Source organism: Trachemys scripta, chromosome 2 (genome assembly GCF_013100865.1).
Source record: "Trachemys scripta elegans isolate TJP31775 chromosome 2, CAS_Tse_1.0, whole genome shotgun sequence".
Taxonomy (NCBI): Eukaryota; Metazoa; Chordata; order Testudines; family Emydidae; genus Trachemys; species Trachemys scripta.
In genome coordinates this window covers 12,970,545-12,987,330 of record NC_048299.1, presented here as the reverse complement: position 1 = coordinate 12,987,330, position 16,786 = coordinate 12,970,545, and the positions used below count along the sequence as shown (strand labels likewise).

The following is a 16,786-nucleotide window of genomic DNA, read 5'->3' as shown; positions in this document are numbered from 1 at the left end:
ATAAATTAAATGAATGGAGAGGAAAAGAAATGTAGTTATAAGCAGTCACCAAAACAAGTTCCCCAAAAAACTATTTTTGAGAACTTGTTTTCATCTTTGCATCTATCAACTTCTCACTCATTCATAAATTAGGTCCGTATAGTGGCTGGCGTCTTTAAAGCCAATTTGGATCTGTTAAATGTTCCTTTAAAAATAATTTATATATATAGTTTAAATAGGACTCATTTTTTTAATTCTATTTTGTTTTAGAAAAGAAGAATCAACTACATTTTCTGTAAAGAAAGTTTGACTGTGATCAGCATGAAAGACATAAACACTCCAAAGGCACATAGTGTGCAGGGGACTGGACTAGATGACCTCTCGAGGTCCCTTCCAGTCCTATGATTCTTTGAAAATAGTTATCTATACCTTTATCCCTTCCAATCTGGATAAGGCTCGGAGGGGCCTCAATGCCCTCAGGGTTCTGAAAGACTTCACGTTTTGGCTGGCACAAAACTCTGCTTTTTTCAATACTTCCTGGTTGCTAAAACTTGTAAATGAAACCTGTGTAGATTGAATTGAAATTAAGATTAGTAATCACATCAGAAATGGTAAATGGAATAAAGGTGTTTACTGAATAGATGATAGTAGATATTCATGGCCTGAATGTTATATTTTTTTCTTAGGGAATGAAATGGAGTATACGTGCCTGTTCTTTCTGTACCATAATTACTCTCTAACCTGGGTGGGCAAATTTTGGAATACTGTGGGCATGGAAATTGTATGGTGGGCAATGAATGCTCACAAAATTGAGGGTTGGGGTGCGGGAGGGGGTGAGGGCTCTGACTGGGGGTGTGGGATCTGGGGTGGGGCCAGAAATTAGGAGTTCAGGGTGTGGGAGGGGGCTCTGGGCTGGAGCAGGGGTGTGCGTGTGAGGGCTCTGGCCAGGGGTGCGGGCTCTGGGGTGCAGGAGGGTGGGACCAAGGGGTTTGGAGGGCGGGAGGGGGATCAGGGCTGGGGCAGGGGGTTGGGGTGCTGGAGGGGGTCAGGGGTGCAGGCTCTGGGTGGCACTTACCTCAAGCAGCTCCCGAATGCAGCGGCATGTCCCCCCTCCGGCTCCTACGTAGAGGCAAGGCCAGGCGGCTCTGCACTCTGCTCCTACAGGGTGCCACCCCTGCAGCTCCCATTGGCCAGGGTTGCCAGCCAATGGGAGCTGCGGGGGCAGCGCTTGGAGCGGGGGTAGCGTGCAGAACCCCCTGGCTGCCCCTACGACTAGGAGCTGGAGGGGGACATGCTGCTGCTTCCGGGAGCCGTGCGGAGCCACGGCACACGTGGAGCGGGGCAGACCACACTCCATGGCAGGAGCTTGAGGGCTGGATTAAAACATCTGAAGGGTCAGATGTGGCCCCCGGGCCATAGTTTGCCCACCCCTGCTCTAACCCTTTCTCATATTCGTCTACAAATAATAATCCTGAACTGTAGGATAAATTTAAAATTAGAGAATTAAATTAGCTTAAATTTGGTTAAAGAAATCTGTGTGCAAAGAAAGGCCCTAACTAGCAAGTAAAAGAAAGGTCTTGGAAATGAATTATAAGGCCAAAAGGGAGAATGTTGGGTCCAACGAATAAGATAAGGGGAAATTTCTAAAAAGAAGGCTTTTAGCTACAGGGGTGACTGCAGATGGTTTTAACTAAAACAAAGGAAACCTGTCTTAGAAGAAGCCAACATGGACCATCACACTCTACATTCCAGTTGTCGTCTCAAAAACTAGAGCCTATGTAAACCCAGGTGCAATGGAAAAGCTGTTAGTCCGCAAGAAGGAAGGTAATAGATAGGGAGGACAGGCCTTGGGTAAAAAGAAGATTGTACATTTTATCTGAATTAAGATTGAAAATAAGGGTGAACTGTCTCAAATTTCAGAGGGGTAGCCGTGTTAGTCTGGATCTGTAAAAAGCGACAAAGAGTCCTGTGGCACCTTATAGTCTAACCGACGTCTTGGAGCATAAGCTTTTGTGGGTGAATACCCACTTCATCAGATGCATGTAGTGGAAATTTTCAGTTCATTTGCAAATTTGACACCATCAGCTCAGGATTAAAAAAAGACTGAGAATGGCTAGCCAACTACAAAAGCAGTTTCTCCTCCCTTCGTGTTCACACCTCAACTGCTAGAAGAGGGCCTCATCCTCCCTGATTGAACTAACCTTGTTATCTCTAGACTGATTCTTGCCTGCATATTTATATCTGCCTCTGGAAATTTCTACTACATGCATCTGATGAAGTGGGTATTCACCCATGAAAGCTTATGCTCCAATACGTCTGTTAGTCTATAAGGTGCCACAGGACTCTTTGTCTCAAATTGTTTTTTAGCTGAAGTTGATAATTGACAATAACATCACTTGTTTGTTAAAGGGTATAAAAAGTAAACTCTTAAAGGGCTCATTGCTAATAGCTGCCTGGTCATGTTGGAGCCAATCAATATGGGTCTAAGCACCCGTGGCTGGATCTTGATCAAATGCTTATCTTTTCACTAGTATGTTTATAAGTATCTTGATCAAATGTTTATAAATATTTTGTTACTGTTACCATGGATCACAATGTAATTAATTAAATTTGGGATCCGTGAGCGGTCCCGCGCTATAAGCAAACTCGCGCTATACAGACGCATGTTCAAACAAGGGTCCGCTGTATACTGATATTTTATTATGCTAATTTTAAATCTGAACGTTTTGTGGTACTAAGTCAAATGCATTTCAGAAATCCAAATATATCATATTACAACAGTTATCTTTATCAACTAAACTTGTAATCTCATAAAAAAATAATATCAAGTTCGTTTGACAATACCTAAGTTCAATAAAACCAAGTTGACTGGCATTAATTATATTTCCATCCTTTAACTCTTCATTGACAGAGTCTTGTACCAGCTATTATATTATTTTCCTCACAACTGATGGCAGACTAATAGACCTGTAATTACCAACGTCACCCCGTTTATCCTTTTTTATTATTGACACATTTGATTTTTTTTTATAGCCCACTGTAACTTCCCCAGTATTTCAAGATTTAAATTAAGTTAATATTAACGTTCCAGAGAGCTTCTGAGCCAACTCTTTTAAAACTCTTGGAAGCAAGTTATCTGGACCTGTTGGTTTAAAAATGTTTAACTTTTTAGTACATGCTTTTAACATCCTCCTTAATTACTGTTCAAATATAAAAGCATTTAATCATTACATGATATGAATATATAATTCAGCTTCTTTCCAAATACAGAGCAGAAATATTTACTGAACATTTGTGCCTCTTATACCTCATTGTTGACAATTTCACCATCTCTATCTACACCTATACCATTGTTATATATCCTTTTGTTCCTGATATATTTTAAAGATTCCTTCTTATTCTCCTTAATCCTATTGACCATGTTTTTTTCATTTATACTTTTAGCTTCCCTGATTAACTGTCTGCATTGCTTAGCTTCTAAGTTATATTAACAGCTATCAATTTCCCCTTTTCATTTGGTATATACTATCTTTTCACTTTTATTACTGCTTCATCTTCCCTCTAAACCAGGATGGTTTTTAAATCAATGTTGCCTTGAGTGATTGTGGGATTGTGACTTTTGGGGCATCTAGTAAAATGTTCTTAAACAACTCCCAATTATTGTTCACAATTTTCTATTCAAATTTTTCCTCACAGTCAATTTTGCTCAGAATTAGTTTCAGCTTTGGGAAATTGGCCCTCACACTTGTATGTGTGCCTAATCTCATTTTACAGTGGCTTTCTATGTGGTTACATAATTCAGCACACTGAACAAAACAGGTTAAAAGTAATACTTACACATACAATAAAGAAATCAAGCAAACACCAGAAATTTGTGAAATACTCCTGGAAACCGTAAGCCACCCATTTCAGAAACATCTCCAGTAAAAAGATGTAAGCAAATATTATATCGGCAAGCTTCAGAAGGTTTTGAATGGTTGCATATTCCTTAAGGTAAATATCTTCAAATGCCTGGAATTTGAGAATTTAAAAGTAAAACAGTTCTGTAGTTTTATAATGGATTATTTTAAAATTCTGCTAAGATATAGTACTCGTTGTTTGACTTATTAATGTGCCACGAGAATGAGCAAACAATCTACATTTTGTTTAAAGTTAAAGTCTACATTTTAAAAAGTGCTTTCTATTTTTTGTACCTGAAATATTGGGGGCCTATCTTAAGGCAGCTATGGCCTGATTTTCAGAAATGTTGAAAATCAGATATGTTGAGTGCCTGCAGCTCGCACTGAGTCCAGCTGCTGTTGTGGAAATCAGGTCCCACGGTTTTCCATGTTGGTCTTTCAAAAACTGGGACACCCAAAGTTCTCATGGAGTTAGTGAGTAGAGCTGTCAGGAATTTTCTGATGAAACAGGGTTTCACTGGAAAATGCTGATTTGTCAAACACAAATGTTTGCAGAAGCATTTCTTGTTCTGTGAACTCCCAGCAGAACCCTGCCTTTAGCTCCCCTGGCTGGCAGCTGGGGAGCCGAAGCTTCTAGAATTTGTAGCTCTAGGACAGCTCCGCTATGCAGGCTGCCTCAGATTTGGGGACCCCTGGGCACTACATACACCCCTCAAGTCAAATCTTATAAGAGAGTAAGTTAAATTTACCAGAGTTGCACTGCTCAGGAGAATTATGAATATGATAAAAGTTTCAAACCAGCTATGCTGAACAATTCGGTAGCAGGTTTTCCTAAATCGCCACCAAGTACTGCCTGGAAACTTTGTGATATCCACTGCACAGCATAAGGAGCATTGGACACAGCCTGAAAAGAAAAAGCACAGGATAGCCTGTATCCATTCTCAATCTATTTTCTGCATCCTCAGAAAGGGGCAAGAATAGCAGCAGGAGCCCTTACTGAACACAACAAGCTGCTACTGCTTCAAACATCAGCAGCTCAAAGTAGGAGAACAGAACACAGGGCAAGAAAGAAAAGGACAGAGGCAGCAACACAGAAAAAAATGCACGAAGATATACAGTTGAAAGAGAGAAAAAGTGAGGGAAGGGAGAACAAAAGGCAAGAGAGATATACAGGTTGTTTTTCATTGTTTAATACATAGCTAATTGTCATGATGTTATAATTATTATGTTTATTCTACCATATAGTACATATCCCTACACTCAAAGACACAATAAAGGATCTAGTGAATTGAGGGAAGGAGTCCTATTTTTGTATAATTGTATGTGTCATTCAGAAGATATCGACTGGGAAGTTTGTATTCAATGGGTTCTGGGGACGACAGGGATAGGATGTAGAAGTGTTTGTTGGCAGGGAGAAATGCCTTTCTTAGGTGAAGGAGGGGAATCCCTGTAGTGCTTCTGAGAAGAGGCCCGAGAGCACCATTTAATGTTGGAGGTATCAGCAGAACCAAAGAAGTTCAGGTGAGGTCAGCATTACACAGAGGGCTATGGAAAGAAGAGGGATTGATGTCAACTAGGAAGGCTTCTGGATTTGAAGAGAATGGATGGAAGTCTGAAGGCGGCCAAGAAACTACAGCCCTCCTAGGTTATTCTTGCACTACCTCTAAAAAGCTCTGGGTCCATCACAACATTTACATATTATCTGATAAACAGGTCCAAGAGTTCCGTCCCAATCTCTAAGCCTTTTTACAACTTGGCAAAACAGAAAAATCAATTAAGCAGGTCAAGAAATAGCTTGTTAATGTAAGCAATAGAGTGCAGAAGGCTATCAAGGTAATAGCAGTGCAGTGGTTTAGCGAGTGCTTCTTAGTTTGACAACAGGCAACAATTCACCAAGTCACGTTAACAAGTGTCTTCTGCGTTTTACATGTGTTCTGAGAATTATCTGTATAAAGAAGTGACTCAGAGAAACACAAACACGGGTCGTCAGAATGCCTCATAGCTAATATGAAAACATTTTCTAAAGCAATGCCTCTGGAATATTAGTCACACTTCATATCACTATGAAGCAAGCAGATTCTTACCTTCTGTAAAACAGTTCTTAGGTGCATCTAACTTTTCAGTCGATTGGATGATCCCCGCCAATTCCTGCACAACAGTAGAACAAATGAGGAAGGCAATTTATGAATTTTCCCTTAAAGCAGCTGCATTATCCTAAAATAAACTGGACATAACAGAAGAAAATATCAAGAAAACAAGTGATTTATCCAGCTATTTCAAAGGCCCCTATCACAGTGGTACTGAACTGCCAAGACATAATTAAGAATGACATAACAATAGAACAAGGAAACACTCTTTTGTATTCTTTGGTTCAGCGGCTATTACTTAAGGTATGTTTAAAAATAGATGTCCTTCTCTTGCTTGTTTTTCCTCTTCCTTGTCACCTGCCCAACCCTTGTAATTGAGGGGAAGGCTTAGAAGATAAGCTGGGTATTATATTACGCGCTAGGTAAAATCATTAGATTTCCTTTAGAATGGACTTCCACAGTCAAGAGTCCTTTGCTGAGAATGCCCTGCCCCCCACTTCCACCACTTCCACAATGGGCTGAGTGTTCACAAGGTTCTGACTGAGCATAGTTGCCTTCCTGTGAATAGAGATGTGAGTTTTCTAAGATAGCCAAGCCCTTATATAGCAGAACCGGGTTCTTTAATTTGGATGATGAGACAGTGGAACGCATAGTACTCTGGTATGATGCTTCTCATCTGCCTTTGTTTCTTAGATAGTGGACCGCTGCGTGGTCTACAAGCTGTAGTTTCCTTCCTTTTGTAAGGGGACTGTTATCCCCATACTAACATTCAGTGGGGGTGTTTTGGTTGCTAGCTCCCAGTACCAAAAGGGGAAGGGTTGATGGGAAATCAGGACCTGCGACGGACAGTCCCCAGGGGCAATGGGGAGAGGCCAATGCTCCAGATCAGCCTGATTGACAGGATGGGCAGGCTAATCAAGGAGCCAGGAGGCCAGGGGTCCCGTCCTCCGTCCTCAGTGTGAGCTGGAATTGCCTAGGTCAGACAGAGTGGGGCCGAGCTAATGAGAGAGCAGGGGCCCAAGCTAAGCTGCTGGGAGCAGAGCTGCAGCCCAAATGCCAGAGCACAACCCAGAGAGAGAAGAGGAGAGCTGCAGCAACCAGAGCCAGAGGGGCCAGACAAGCAGCCCAGGGAGCAGGTCAGAGCTGGGAGACGAGTCACAGAAGCAGCCTGCGGAGCAGACCTGCCCTGGGAGCAGAGCTGCAGCAACCAGAGCCAGAGGGGCCAGAGAAGCAGCCCAGGGAGCTGGAGGCAGAGCAGCAGCAGCAGCCGGGCTGAGGCAGAACGGAGCAGTCCATATGGTGAACAGCTGGGGAGAGCGAGGGGGACCCTGGGCAGTGGGCCCAGTACAGGGAGACGCCTCAGCCAAGAGGTCCTGCAGGCCAGACTTGGAGGGGGATTGTAACCCTGATAGGGCGGGGGCAGCGGGGGACGCTGGGAAGAAGGGTCCTGCCACCTAGAGCCTGAGAGCGTGTGGCCACCGCCACAGCAAGTGTCTGACCCACAGCAGCCCTGCAGCACAGCCAGGGCCTGAGGAGGAGGCCTGGGACCTACAAGGGACAAACTGTGACCTGCCCTGATGTTCCAGAGACACTGGTTGTGATGTTCCCTGCCACAGAGCAGGGTGATGTGTTTCCTTTAACCTTTCCCATTTTTCCTTATTCCTTTTTAAACTAATTGTTAATTAAATAAACTGTATTTGCTTTAAATCATATGTAATGATCAGTGGGTCAGGAAAGCATCCACAGTACTCCAGAGTGGGGACACCCTAGCCCCTGACCTACGTGACCACAGCAAGGCTGGGGGTCGAGCCCCCTCTCCCCCCCCCCCAGGAATCTTGGGCCCAGCCTTGTTGGGATTACGAGGACTCTGCTAGACAGGAGAGTGCAAGGGGAGTCCTCGAGGGCAGGGAGGCCTCTGGGTAAAGGAAGTGGGAGTGAGGACTCGGGAGGGAGGGATAACTCAGTGGTTTGAGCATTGGCTTGCTAAACCCAGGGTTGTGAGCTCAGTCCTTGAAGGGGCCACTTAGGGATCTGGGGCAAAAATCAATACTTGGTCCTGCTGGTGAAGGAAGGGGGCTGGACTCGATGACCTTTCAAGGTCCCTTCCAGCTGTAGGAGATAGGATATCTCTATTAATAAAAATAAAAAAATCCTTCCACTAGCCCATTTCACCAGGATAGTGCAGAAGTCAGGAAAGTTCCCCACAATAGCGGTACCATTCCCCTGCTTACACTTTCCTTACTCTCCAGGAAGTGTGTGTTTTATTTATTTCTCCATATCTGTCTCAACAGCTTGTTCAGAAATGCTTGTGGGTGGTTAGTATTTCACCTTCCCTAAGATGGAGTGTGATGATCTGTCAGTAGTGGGTCACATGCTCATCACTGGCCTCTTGCAATCAAGAGGGAAAGAGTCTTCTTTCACATAAAGGAACTTGGATATCCTTTAGAGCTCCTAAACTGTATTTGTGTTAGTGGGCTAAACTCCAACAGGGAAGGTAGAATAATCCTCTCTCTTTGCTCCAGCTTAATTTACATGGTCCTGGTGAAATCGTCATGGATTTGAACAATCTCATTGTTAAAGTAGGTTGAGAGCTCTTAAGAGGTTGGGTGAAGGCAATCTGAGTTAGGTTAATCAGCTCACTGTTCAAAAAAGTTCCACTGGCTGTGATTTCAGAGATACTATGGAAGAGGGTAAAGAAGGGTCACATGGCTTCATTTACAACTGGGGCATAAGACGGTCAATAGTCATTAACTTCACCACCCCAGTGGTTTATAACTACAAACAAAATCATTCTTATTTGAGAGCCATTGCCTAAAGATTTTACCAATACATTAAACAATGTTCTTTTTTTCTAAATAGAAAATAGATGTTTAGGATTTCTGTGACTTTACATATTTCAATTAGGGCAGATGTCCTTCCTCTGACTCATATAAGGAAATGTTACCACCATAGCAAATAATCTCTCTCAGGTCTAACAGGTCTTAAAGACCACCTCAAAATTGTAACTTCTTATATACTAGGATATGTGTGAAATGTTGTTTGAAGATTAATTAGTCAGGACAAGCAAGGATAAGTTGGTCTGGGTGATCATACAGAGAGAGCTTATTTTTCAATATCAGGACTTCAAGTAACTATCCCTGCAGAGTGGTTTCAAAAATACTATTGTTAGAGCTATGTGCACTTTTGAAGGTAGGGAGTCCATAGACCTATCTGAACTTCCATTTGATTTTCTATATTGCCTAGAATGGAGACATACTTCTTGACAGTCATGGATGGAATCAACTGCAATTTAGAAATTACAGGTACAGGGTTTGAGGATCCACAACTAAACATGCCAATAATTTTGCACAAAACTGAATATCAGATACAGGATACCTTTTTAAAAATAGCCCTTAAAATTTGGCATTGATCCTAGATTATTTCCTTTGCATTTATTTGGTATAGTACTGTATGTTGTTATATATTAATAACCTTAGCTGTTTATTGGAAATACAAAATGTCTTTTCAGTTTGGACAGCAATCTCCACATTCTGAAAGAACTATTATGTCTGTCTTATCATTAGAGAACTGCATCGTTTCTTGCATTGCATAAACTTATTACCTCTAGGAAACCACTTCATTCCTCAGCACAGTAATAATGGGACAAATAAAACAATTGTTATATCTAGAGCCTTTATAATAGATAATAAAGTTATAACCATTACCTCTGTTTGTTTTTCCTTCTGTGTACTGGTGGAAAACATATTTATGGTATCAGAAGTTCCAGAGGCCTGACTTAAGACCCCTGAGCTTTTCCGTTTCTCTGTCCAGTGCTTTAGTTGGTTTTCCTGCTGGAAATAATCCAAGATGGGATTATTTTCTTTATTTTTATTTGGTGGCATACTTATTTCTAAAGCAGAATTTTCTTGACAGAACAAAACGCACTGAGATACTCATAAATATTTTTCTAGAGATAAGGAAATTTAGCTTCACTCTACTAACCCCCAAAACAAGTTGAGGAACTCATAGTTTAGAAAAATAATCACGTCAAGTGTCTTATGTTAGAAATACGTAATCAAGCAATTAAGAGCAGTACTCAAATGACTGATACTTTTTATTTTTCCCTAAAGTAGGTAACCATGTAGAATCCCATATTATTTTACAAATTTTTACTACTCATTGGAAATAAAAGAAAAAATTGAAAACACGAGGGTAAAGAACCACAGATAAAAAAAGAAAGAAAAAGAAGGAAAATAAAAGGTGCAAGAGACATGCAGAGGAACAGGAAATGTTGGTAAAATGCAGAGAAGACATAAGGTAACAAGATCAGGGTACATACTAAAGGCCTGGGGGGTGCTCAGAAAATCCCAAAATGAGAGATGGGTACCCAAAAAACATCCCAGAAGTTGAGCTAGAGAAGGAAAAAGTTAGAAATAAATTGCTGAATTTTCATGGTGTAGATTTTATTTGAGTTTCCTTTGGCTATCAATCCAATGAACTATCACTATTAACTGAATAGCTGAGAGAAATTCAAATCCCTCAGAAAATTGTGAATCCCACCTATTTGTAAGAACAGAGGAGGAGGGAGCAAGAAAGTAATTTCTGTCTTAGTCAAATTTCATTTAAGGTGATTGGCTTTCATCCAGGAGTAAATGGAGACAAAACAGATAGAAACATAACTAGGGATAGCAAGGGAAAAATGGAATACAACTCAGTATCAACAGCATCTTCCCCCTGAAGCCACTGGAAGAACAAGGGGCTGGTCCCCACTTAGTCCGGACTTCGGACTAAGGTACGCAAATTCAGCTACGTTAATAACGTAGCTGAATTCGAAGTACCTTAGTCCGAACTTACCGCGGTCCAGACGCGGCCGGAAGTCTCCCCCCGTCGACGCCGCGTACTCCTCTCGGCGAGCTGGAGTACCGGCGCCGACTGTGAGCACTTCCGGGATCGATCCCAGAACATCGATGGCGTGCCGCCAGACCAGCCGGTAAGTGAAGACTAGGCCAAGGAAGCAGGAAGCTGCTTGTGTCTGCTTGTATTATTGTAGGGCCACCAAGAAGGCAAATATCCACACAACTAACCCCTTTTTCACATGGACAGAAAATGCATGTCTTCAAACACCTACCGGAATGGATATATCACAGGCATTGTGAAATGTACCACACCGAAGTCCTGCTGTACAAACTAAATCCTGCCAACTTTCCATTTTCAGATAGAATCTTTCCTCACCCTTATAAAATATTCAGAAGCCTATTGTTCACTCTAGCAAGACTAGGACTCAGAATAATGGAGGTCCATGGGTGGAATGGAAACGAAGTCCATCTTGAACGTTAATTAATTAGATATATGGAAACCACAGAAGGGAAAATGGGTTAAAGTTATAATTTACTGTTGAGTCCAAGACACTATTTCTTAGAAGTAGAAGTATAAAGAGATATCAAAACATTTAGGCATCTTACCATTGCTATATATTCCATTTTGGTATATGTGCTATTCTCATCATCATAATCCTCACTGTAACACTCTGCCTCAGCAAAGGGAACACAAACAAATGTGTTAGAATTGGTCATAAAATCCTCATACTCCTTTGCCTCTTTGTTTTGGTAAATCCCATTATCAGTGTAATTTTCCCCCATATCTATAGCGGCATGGTAATTCCCACCAACATTCTGTGCGGTAACTTTCACCATAATCTTCCTGCTGGTCATTGTTTTCAGCCCTTGTCTGAGTATTTTGCAACACAAATCCCCTGTTATGTGTATCACAAACTGCAGACCCCTGTGAATCCGAGAAAAGGCAAGCTGAAGCTTGGTCCTCTTTTCAGCTTCATCTGGTGTTGCTGGATCATCAATATTGCAGGAATTCAGCAGCAAGGCAATGAACAGGTTAAGCACCTGAAAACAATTGAAGTGAAAAGTAAGTTGATGACACTATTTTTTAATTGAAAAAGCAGTCTCGGAAACCCTTTTTTAAATCCCTCCCACCCCCCCAAATATTGTTTCCTTATTATAACAACACGGTAACAAGAAAACATTTTCTACTACACTATCTTATTTAGTGAATACTTTGCTAATGCATGAGCTGAGCATGGATGGATTCCCAAAAGGTGAAACTTAATGATACATCATAAAGACAAAAAACATATGTAAAAGTTAGAGAGAAAGTATGCAACATGAGGTACAGAAGGGACAGGAAGTAAGTTATATGATAGATCAGTTGTGGTGAAAAATAAGTATATCAGAAACGCTTGGCAGTGTAACCTGCTAAAAGATGCAAGAGCTGACAGTAATTAATTGTAAGACTCACTGAAGAGTATGTTAACCTTGCCATAGCAAAAGAAGAGAGGGAGAAGGGAGCCATGGGCATAAATACTGAAGGCAAAGCTTCTGTGATATAATGTTTACAGTAAAACACTGAACTATCCAAATGGTTTGACCAGCAGTACCCTCTCAAGTCAGGAAGACACCCAAAAAATGGCATATCCACTAATACGCGAAAAATAAGCAAATAAACGTGGGGCATGCATTCAAAAAAGAGCACATCTACCTCATGGAAAGTTCACACTTTCTAGAAAAAATGGCAAGGTAGTATATTTGCATATGAATAGGGCCCTACCAATTTCACAGCCATGAAAATCAAGTCACGGACCATGAAATCAGTCCTTCCCTGTGAAATCTGATCTTCCCCATGCTGCTGGGAGCCTGAGACTCCTAGCTGCTAGTCCAGCCAGGCTGGGGAGGGACAAGAGTTGTCCTTCCCCTGCACACCACGCTTGGTGGGGAGATCAGACCCACCTCCAGAGGCAGAACAGAAATTAGGGTGGTACAACCTCACTTCTGTGCTGCAGCAGCCCGGGAGCTGGGCTCTGGACTTCCACTTCCCCCAGCCTGCAGCTCCTGCTGGGAATCCAGGAGCAGACCTTGGAGTTTTCTTCCCCAGTGGCTCCTGTGGGGACTGAGGACTTCTGCTCCCAGTGGCTGCAGCTGGGGCTTCCACCCCATGCTTCTCCAGGGGCTCCAGGAACCTCCTCTAGCCCAGCCCTGGGCAGCACAGAAGTGAGGGTGGCAATCTTGGGACCTCCTCACAACAACTCTGAACCACCACCGCCCCAATCCCATTTTGGGTCAGGACCCCCATGGTTACAATACAGTGAAATTTCAGATGTAAACATTGGAAATCATGAAACAGACCAATTAAAAAACCCTCTGGCCGTGAAATTGACCAGAAAGGGCCGTGAATTTGGTAGGTCCCTACATATGAGCAATACAAACAGAACAATATTTGGAAACTCACCACTAGGTTTCCTACCACCAGGACCAGCAAGAAAAAAGGAAGACACAGCTCTTTCCCAGCTACTTCCATGCAGCCCCACAAGGTTTCAATCCATTCTCCACATAGAATTCGGAATACGATAAGGAATGAATGGAAGAAATCAATCATATGCCAGCGTAAATTGCAGTCTGTGCTTATTTTAGTGCTGCTGGAGTAATAGTTTCCAAAAACCTGCATTCCTACTACAGCAAAAATAAATACAGTGATACCCAAAACCAGTTCGAGACTACCAAAGGCACCAACTGACTGACACATGATTTTCACAAGTTTATTTAAGGCTTGCCATGACTTTGACAATTTGAAGATCCGCAGCTGTAAGACAAAACAAAATAGAACAACGTCAAATAGCAAAAAAATTAAATAATGTATTTCTAACACTCACTTATAAAAAAGTGAGCCCCTAATTTTGATATATTTGTTATACTCAGAAATGCATATTTTCTTGTAGTTTTTTTCTGTCTTATCAGAAACACACAAATTACAATCTGGTAAAAAGTAGAACTATTTGTTCTCAATAATATTTGTTCTCAATGTAGTCCTTTTGCTTGTTAGAGGATGATTTGCAAACTAATTCTGATTACATTATTTGTGTACTTAAAATATTCTTTATTCGCAACTATCCGCCAAATAGTTTGGATGAATAATTTTCAAACTATTGGCTGTTCATGAACAGTTTGAGTTTGCTTATCACTATTTCTTATTTGTGTTGTGCGGCCGCATCATCTAAGTCCCATGGTGTTGTTATTGTTCCCTGACTGGCTGATAGAAACTTATTAATTAACAGAATAATCCATTTCTGAAAATTCATTATGAAGGAGTCATTCATGCTAAAATTCAGGCTTCATGATCATTTTCTTTAATACACAGCAGTTGTCCAAATAAAAATATAACATCATGAATCAAAGCAAATCATACTTGGTGCTTTTATTTTGGACCATAATTGCAAATATATTGTATGTATTATTTGCACCATTAGACCAGCTCAAGAAACAAGTATTCCTATATTATTAGAAATGGTCAAATAATTAAAAACTAATTATGATTTGTAAATATTTTTGTGAATAAAAATGCTCTGTTTACACTCTGATTCGTGGAGTTCTATTATTATTCATTAATATTCTAAGTATGGCTATATCAACTATAACTGACTAATAAGTCCCCCCTGAACTGATGAGCTCCTTTGCTTCAAGTTGTATAGAAACTTACAGGACTGCGTCCTATTACATTACCATGGACCCAAGCTTTTAGGGCCTGATTAAGAATTGATTGAGTTTCATGAAATGGAAACCAATGCAAATTATCTGAAAACCAAGCTCTTCCCCACGCCCCCAATCTCATGGCTCATCACCAGTAATAAGAGTTTTGCATGCCAAATTAGGACTTTAGTGACCCCCTTTTTACCATAACCTCACATAAATATCCCAAGAATATTCTTGGGGAGCGAGAGGGGGAAGGCCCTCCAAATCCCCACCTCCACCAAAAGAAAAGGTCTGGAATGACAGACTGATCCTAATCCTTGCAGAGAAATGATAAGGGGTGGAGAGCCAAAGCAGCAGAGTCCTCTGGAGCCAGGATACTCGAGAGAGACAGCTTCAGAGGTTTTGTAGTATCCAGTATGGACCATTTGGTAAACATTTAAATGTGTTTTTTGATTACGTGACTTATAGTTCTTGTTGGTTTATTATATACTAATACACAGTATCAAGTTTACAAATTCATCAAACAATTTAGATATTAATTGGTCACTTGGATGCAGTCTAGAATTTTCATTGTAGATATTCACTATCTAAAAATAAAATTATTTGGGGGAATGTGGGCCACTGAAATCATGCAAAGTGTTTATTGTTTTGTCAAACAGATAAAAAAAGAGGAATCATTACCAATCTGAAATATTTCAGGTTTATTTTCAAAAATGTTTTTATTGGGTCTATCATAACAATTATGCTGTCCAAAATATTCCAGCCCTGCTGAAAATAGTAGTAGGGATCTAGAGCGATGATTTTGAAGACCATTTCTGCTGTAAAAATTCCAGTGAAGACCTGTGAAAGGGAAAGCAAAACTTAGGTCAGCATAAAGGTACGAGGAGCTTGGCTCCTGGCAGGGCTGCCTTCTTATAAATATAAGGCTAAAATATTATTAATGTTATTATATTATTATTAATATATTAGCCCACACTAATCCACCCATGCAGGCACCCAAGGGCAGAGGAGGTACAAAACAAATTCTCCATTACCCGCAAGCTGATAATTTATCCCTTCCTTCACCCTAAGGGAAAAAAACATGTGAACAAATGAGCAATGAGCCTTGCAACCTGACCTGAAGAACAACAGTTTCACACACTGGTGAACTAGGTGGGAAACAATTCTCTAGCTGAAGTGCATACCGTAAGAATATCCTGCTCCCTGCCCCTTTGCAGTTAAACTGGGGAGCGTTAGCTCAGGGGACTGATTGTCTCAGTTATTCACAATATCATATGAAGAGAAAGGTGATCTTAAAAGTAACAGGACCCAATCCATTTAAAGTTAAAAGTTGCATCTCCAAACAAATCAGCAGTCAATGCAGATTGTGTAGCATACATATAACATGCTGTCTCAGAGAAGCACCCCTTAAATGGTATTCTGCTCCAGTGGATATTTCCAAAATGGTCAGTAGCCCCATGTAAAGCACATTACACTGATTCCATATGGCAATGACAAGCTGTCAATCACTCTAGTTCAACAACCTGGCCAAGAATTTATGATGAAAGGCCCTCTGCTGCGACCTAGGCATCCAGAAAAATTCTCAGGTTTCAAACCTGAGTAAGGAACACTGGGCAAATCCCCCAAACTGAGGAAAAAGCTATTTTCTCCAATTCCTCCAGCTGGTTCCCTCCGCATAACCTTAGTCTTATCTAGACTGAGACACGACCTGCTTACCCTCATCCAAGCCCCATTCTTGGCATAACAATGGTAAGACTGCGGGACTAGCTGAACTTTTATTAAATACCACAAATCTGATTTCTGTTTAATAAAGGATCTATTTTGTCTTCTTTCCTACTGCCCATCTTGACAGGAAGTGAAAGACAAAACCCACAAAACTAAACCTCATTGCTCAACTGTCTCAGCCACTCTAAGGCAGTCATCTAAAGAGTACAGTTGAGTTCCAGGTAAGTTCCCTCAGGACTCTGTCAAAGTCATCTGTGGCAACCAGTAGTCCCAACACAAAAACCCCATCCATTGCAATCAAATCTATCCACACTCTTTTCTTCACCCTCTCACTGATTAGAATCAGAGGGGTAGCCGTGTTAGTCTGAATCTGTAAAAAGCAACAGAGGGTCCTGTGGCACCTTTGAGACTAACAGAAGTATTGGGAGCATAAGCTTTCGTGGGTAAGAACCTCACCTCTTCAGATGCAAGAATGCAAGAATGCATCTGAAGAAGTGAGGTTCTTACCCACGAAAGCTTATGCTCCCAATACTTCTGTTAGTCTCAAAGGTGCCACAGGACCCTCTGTTGCTTTTCACTGATT

General features: G+C 41.3%; 1 protein-coding gene across 1 annotated transcript in view; it reads right to left on the bottom strand.

The window, feature by feature from the left end:
* The window catches only part of LOC117873951 (sodium channel protein type 5 subunit alpha-like), a 129,596-nt gene that overhangs the window by 36,890 nt on the left and 75,920 nt on the right, over window positions 1–16,786 (bottom strand). Inside the window, exons 15-22 of the mRNA XM_034763855.1 lie at window positions 15,160–15,318; window positions 13,241–13,591; window positions 11,407–11,841; window positions 9,670–9,795; window positions 5,963–6,026; window positions 4,628–4,782; window positions 3,817–3,990; window positions 409–543 (exon numbers count right to left, since the gene is read on the bottom strand). Of these exons, the coding sequence (XP_034619746.1) occupies window positions 409–543; window positions 3,817–3,990; window positions 4,628–4,782; window positions 5,963–6,026; window positions 9,670–9,795; window positions 11,407–11,841; window positions 13,241–13,591; window positions 15,160–15,318 (1,599 nt within the window). The remainder of the gene's footprint in view (window positions 1–408; window positions 544–3,816; window positions 3,991–4,627; window positions 4,783–5,962; window positions 6,027–9,669; window positions 9,796–11,406; window positions 11,842–13,240; window positions 13,592–15,159; window positions 15,319–16,786) is intronic.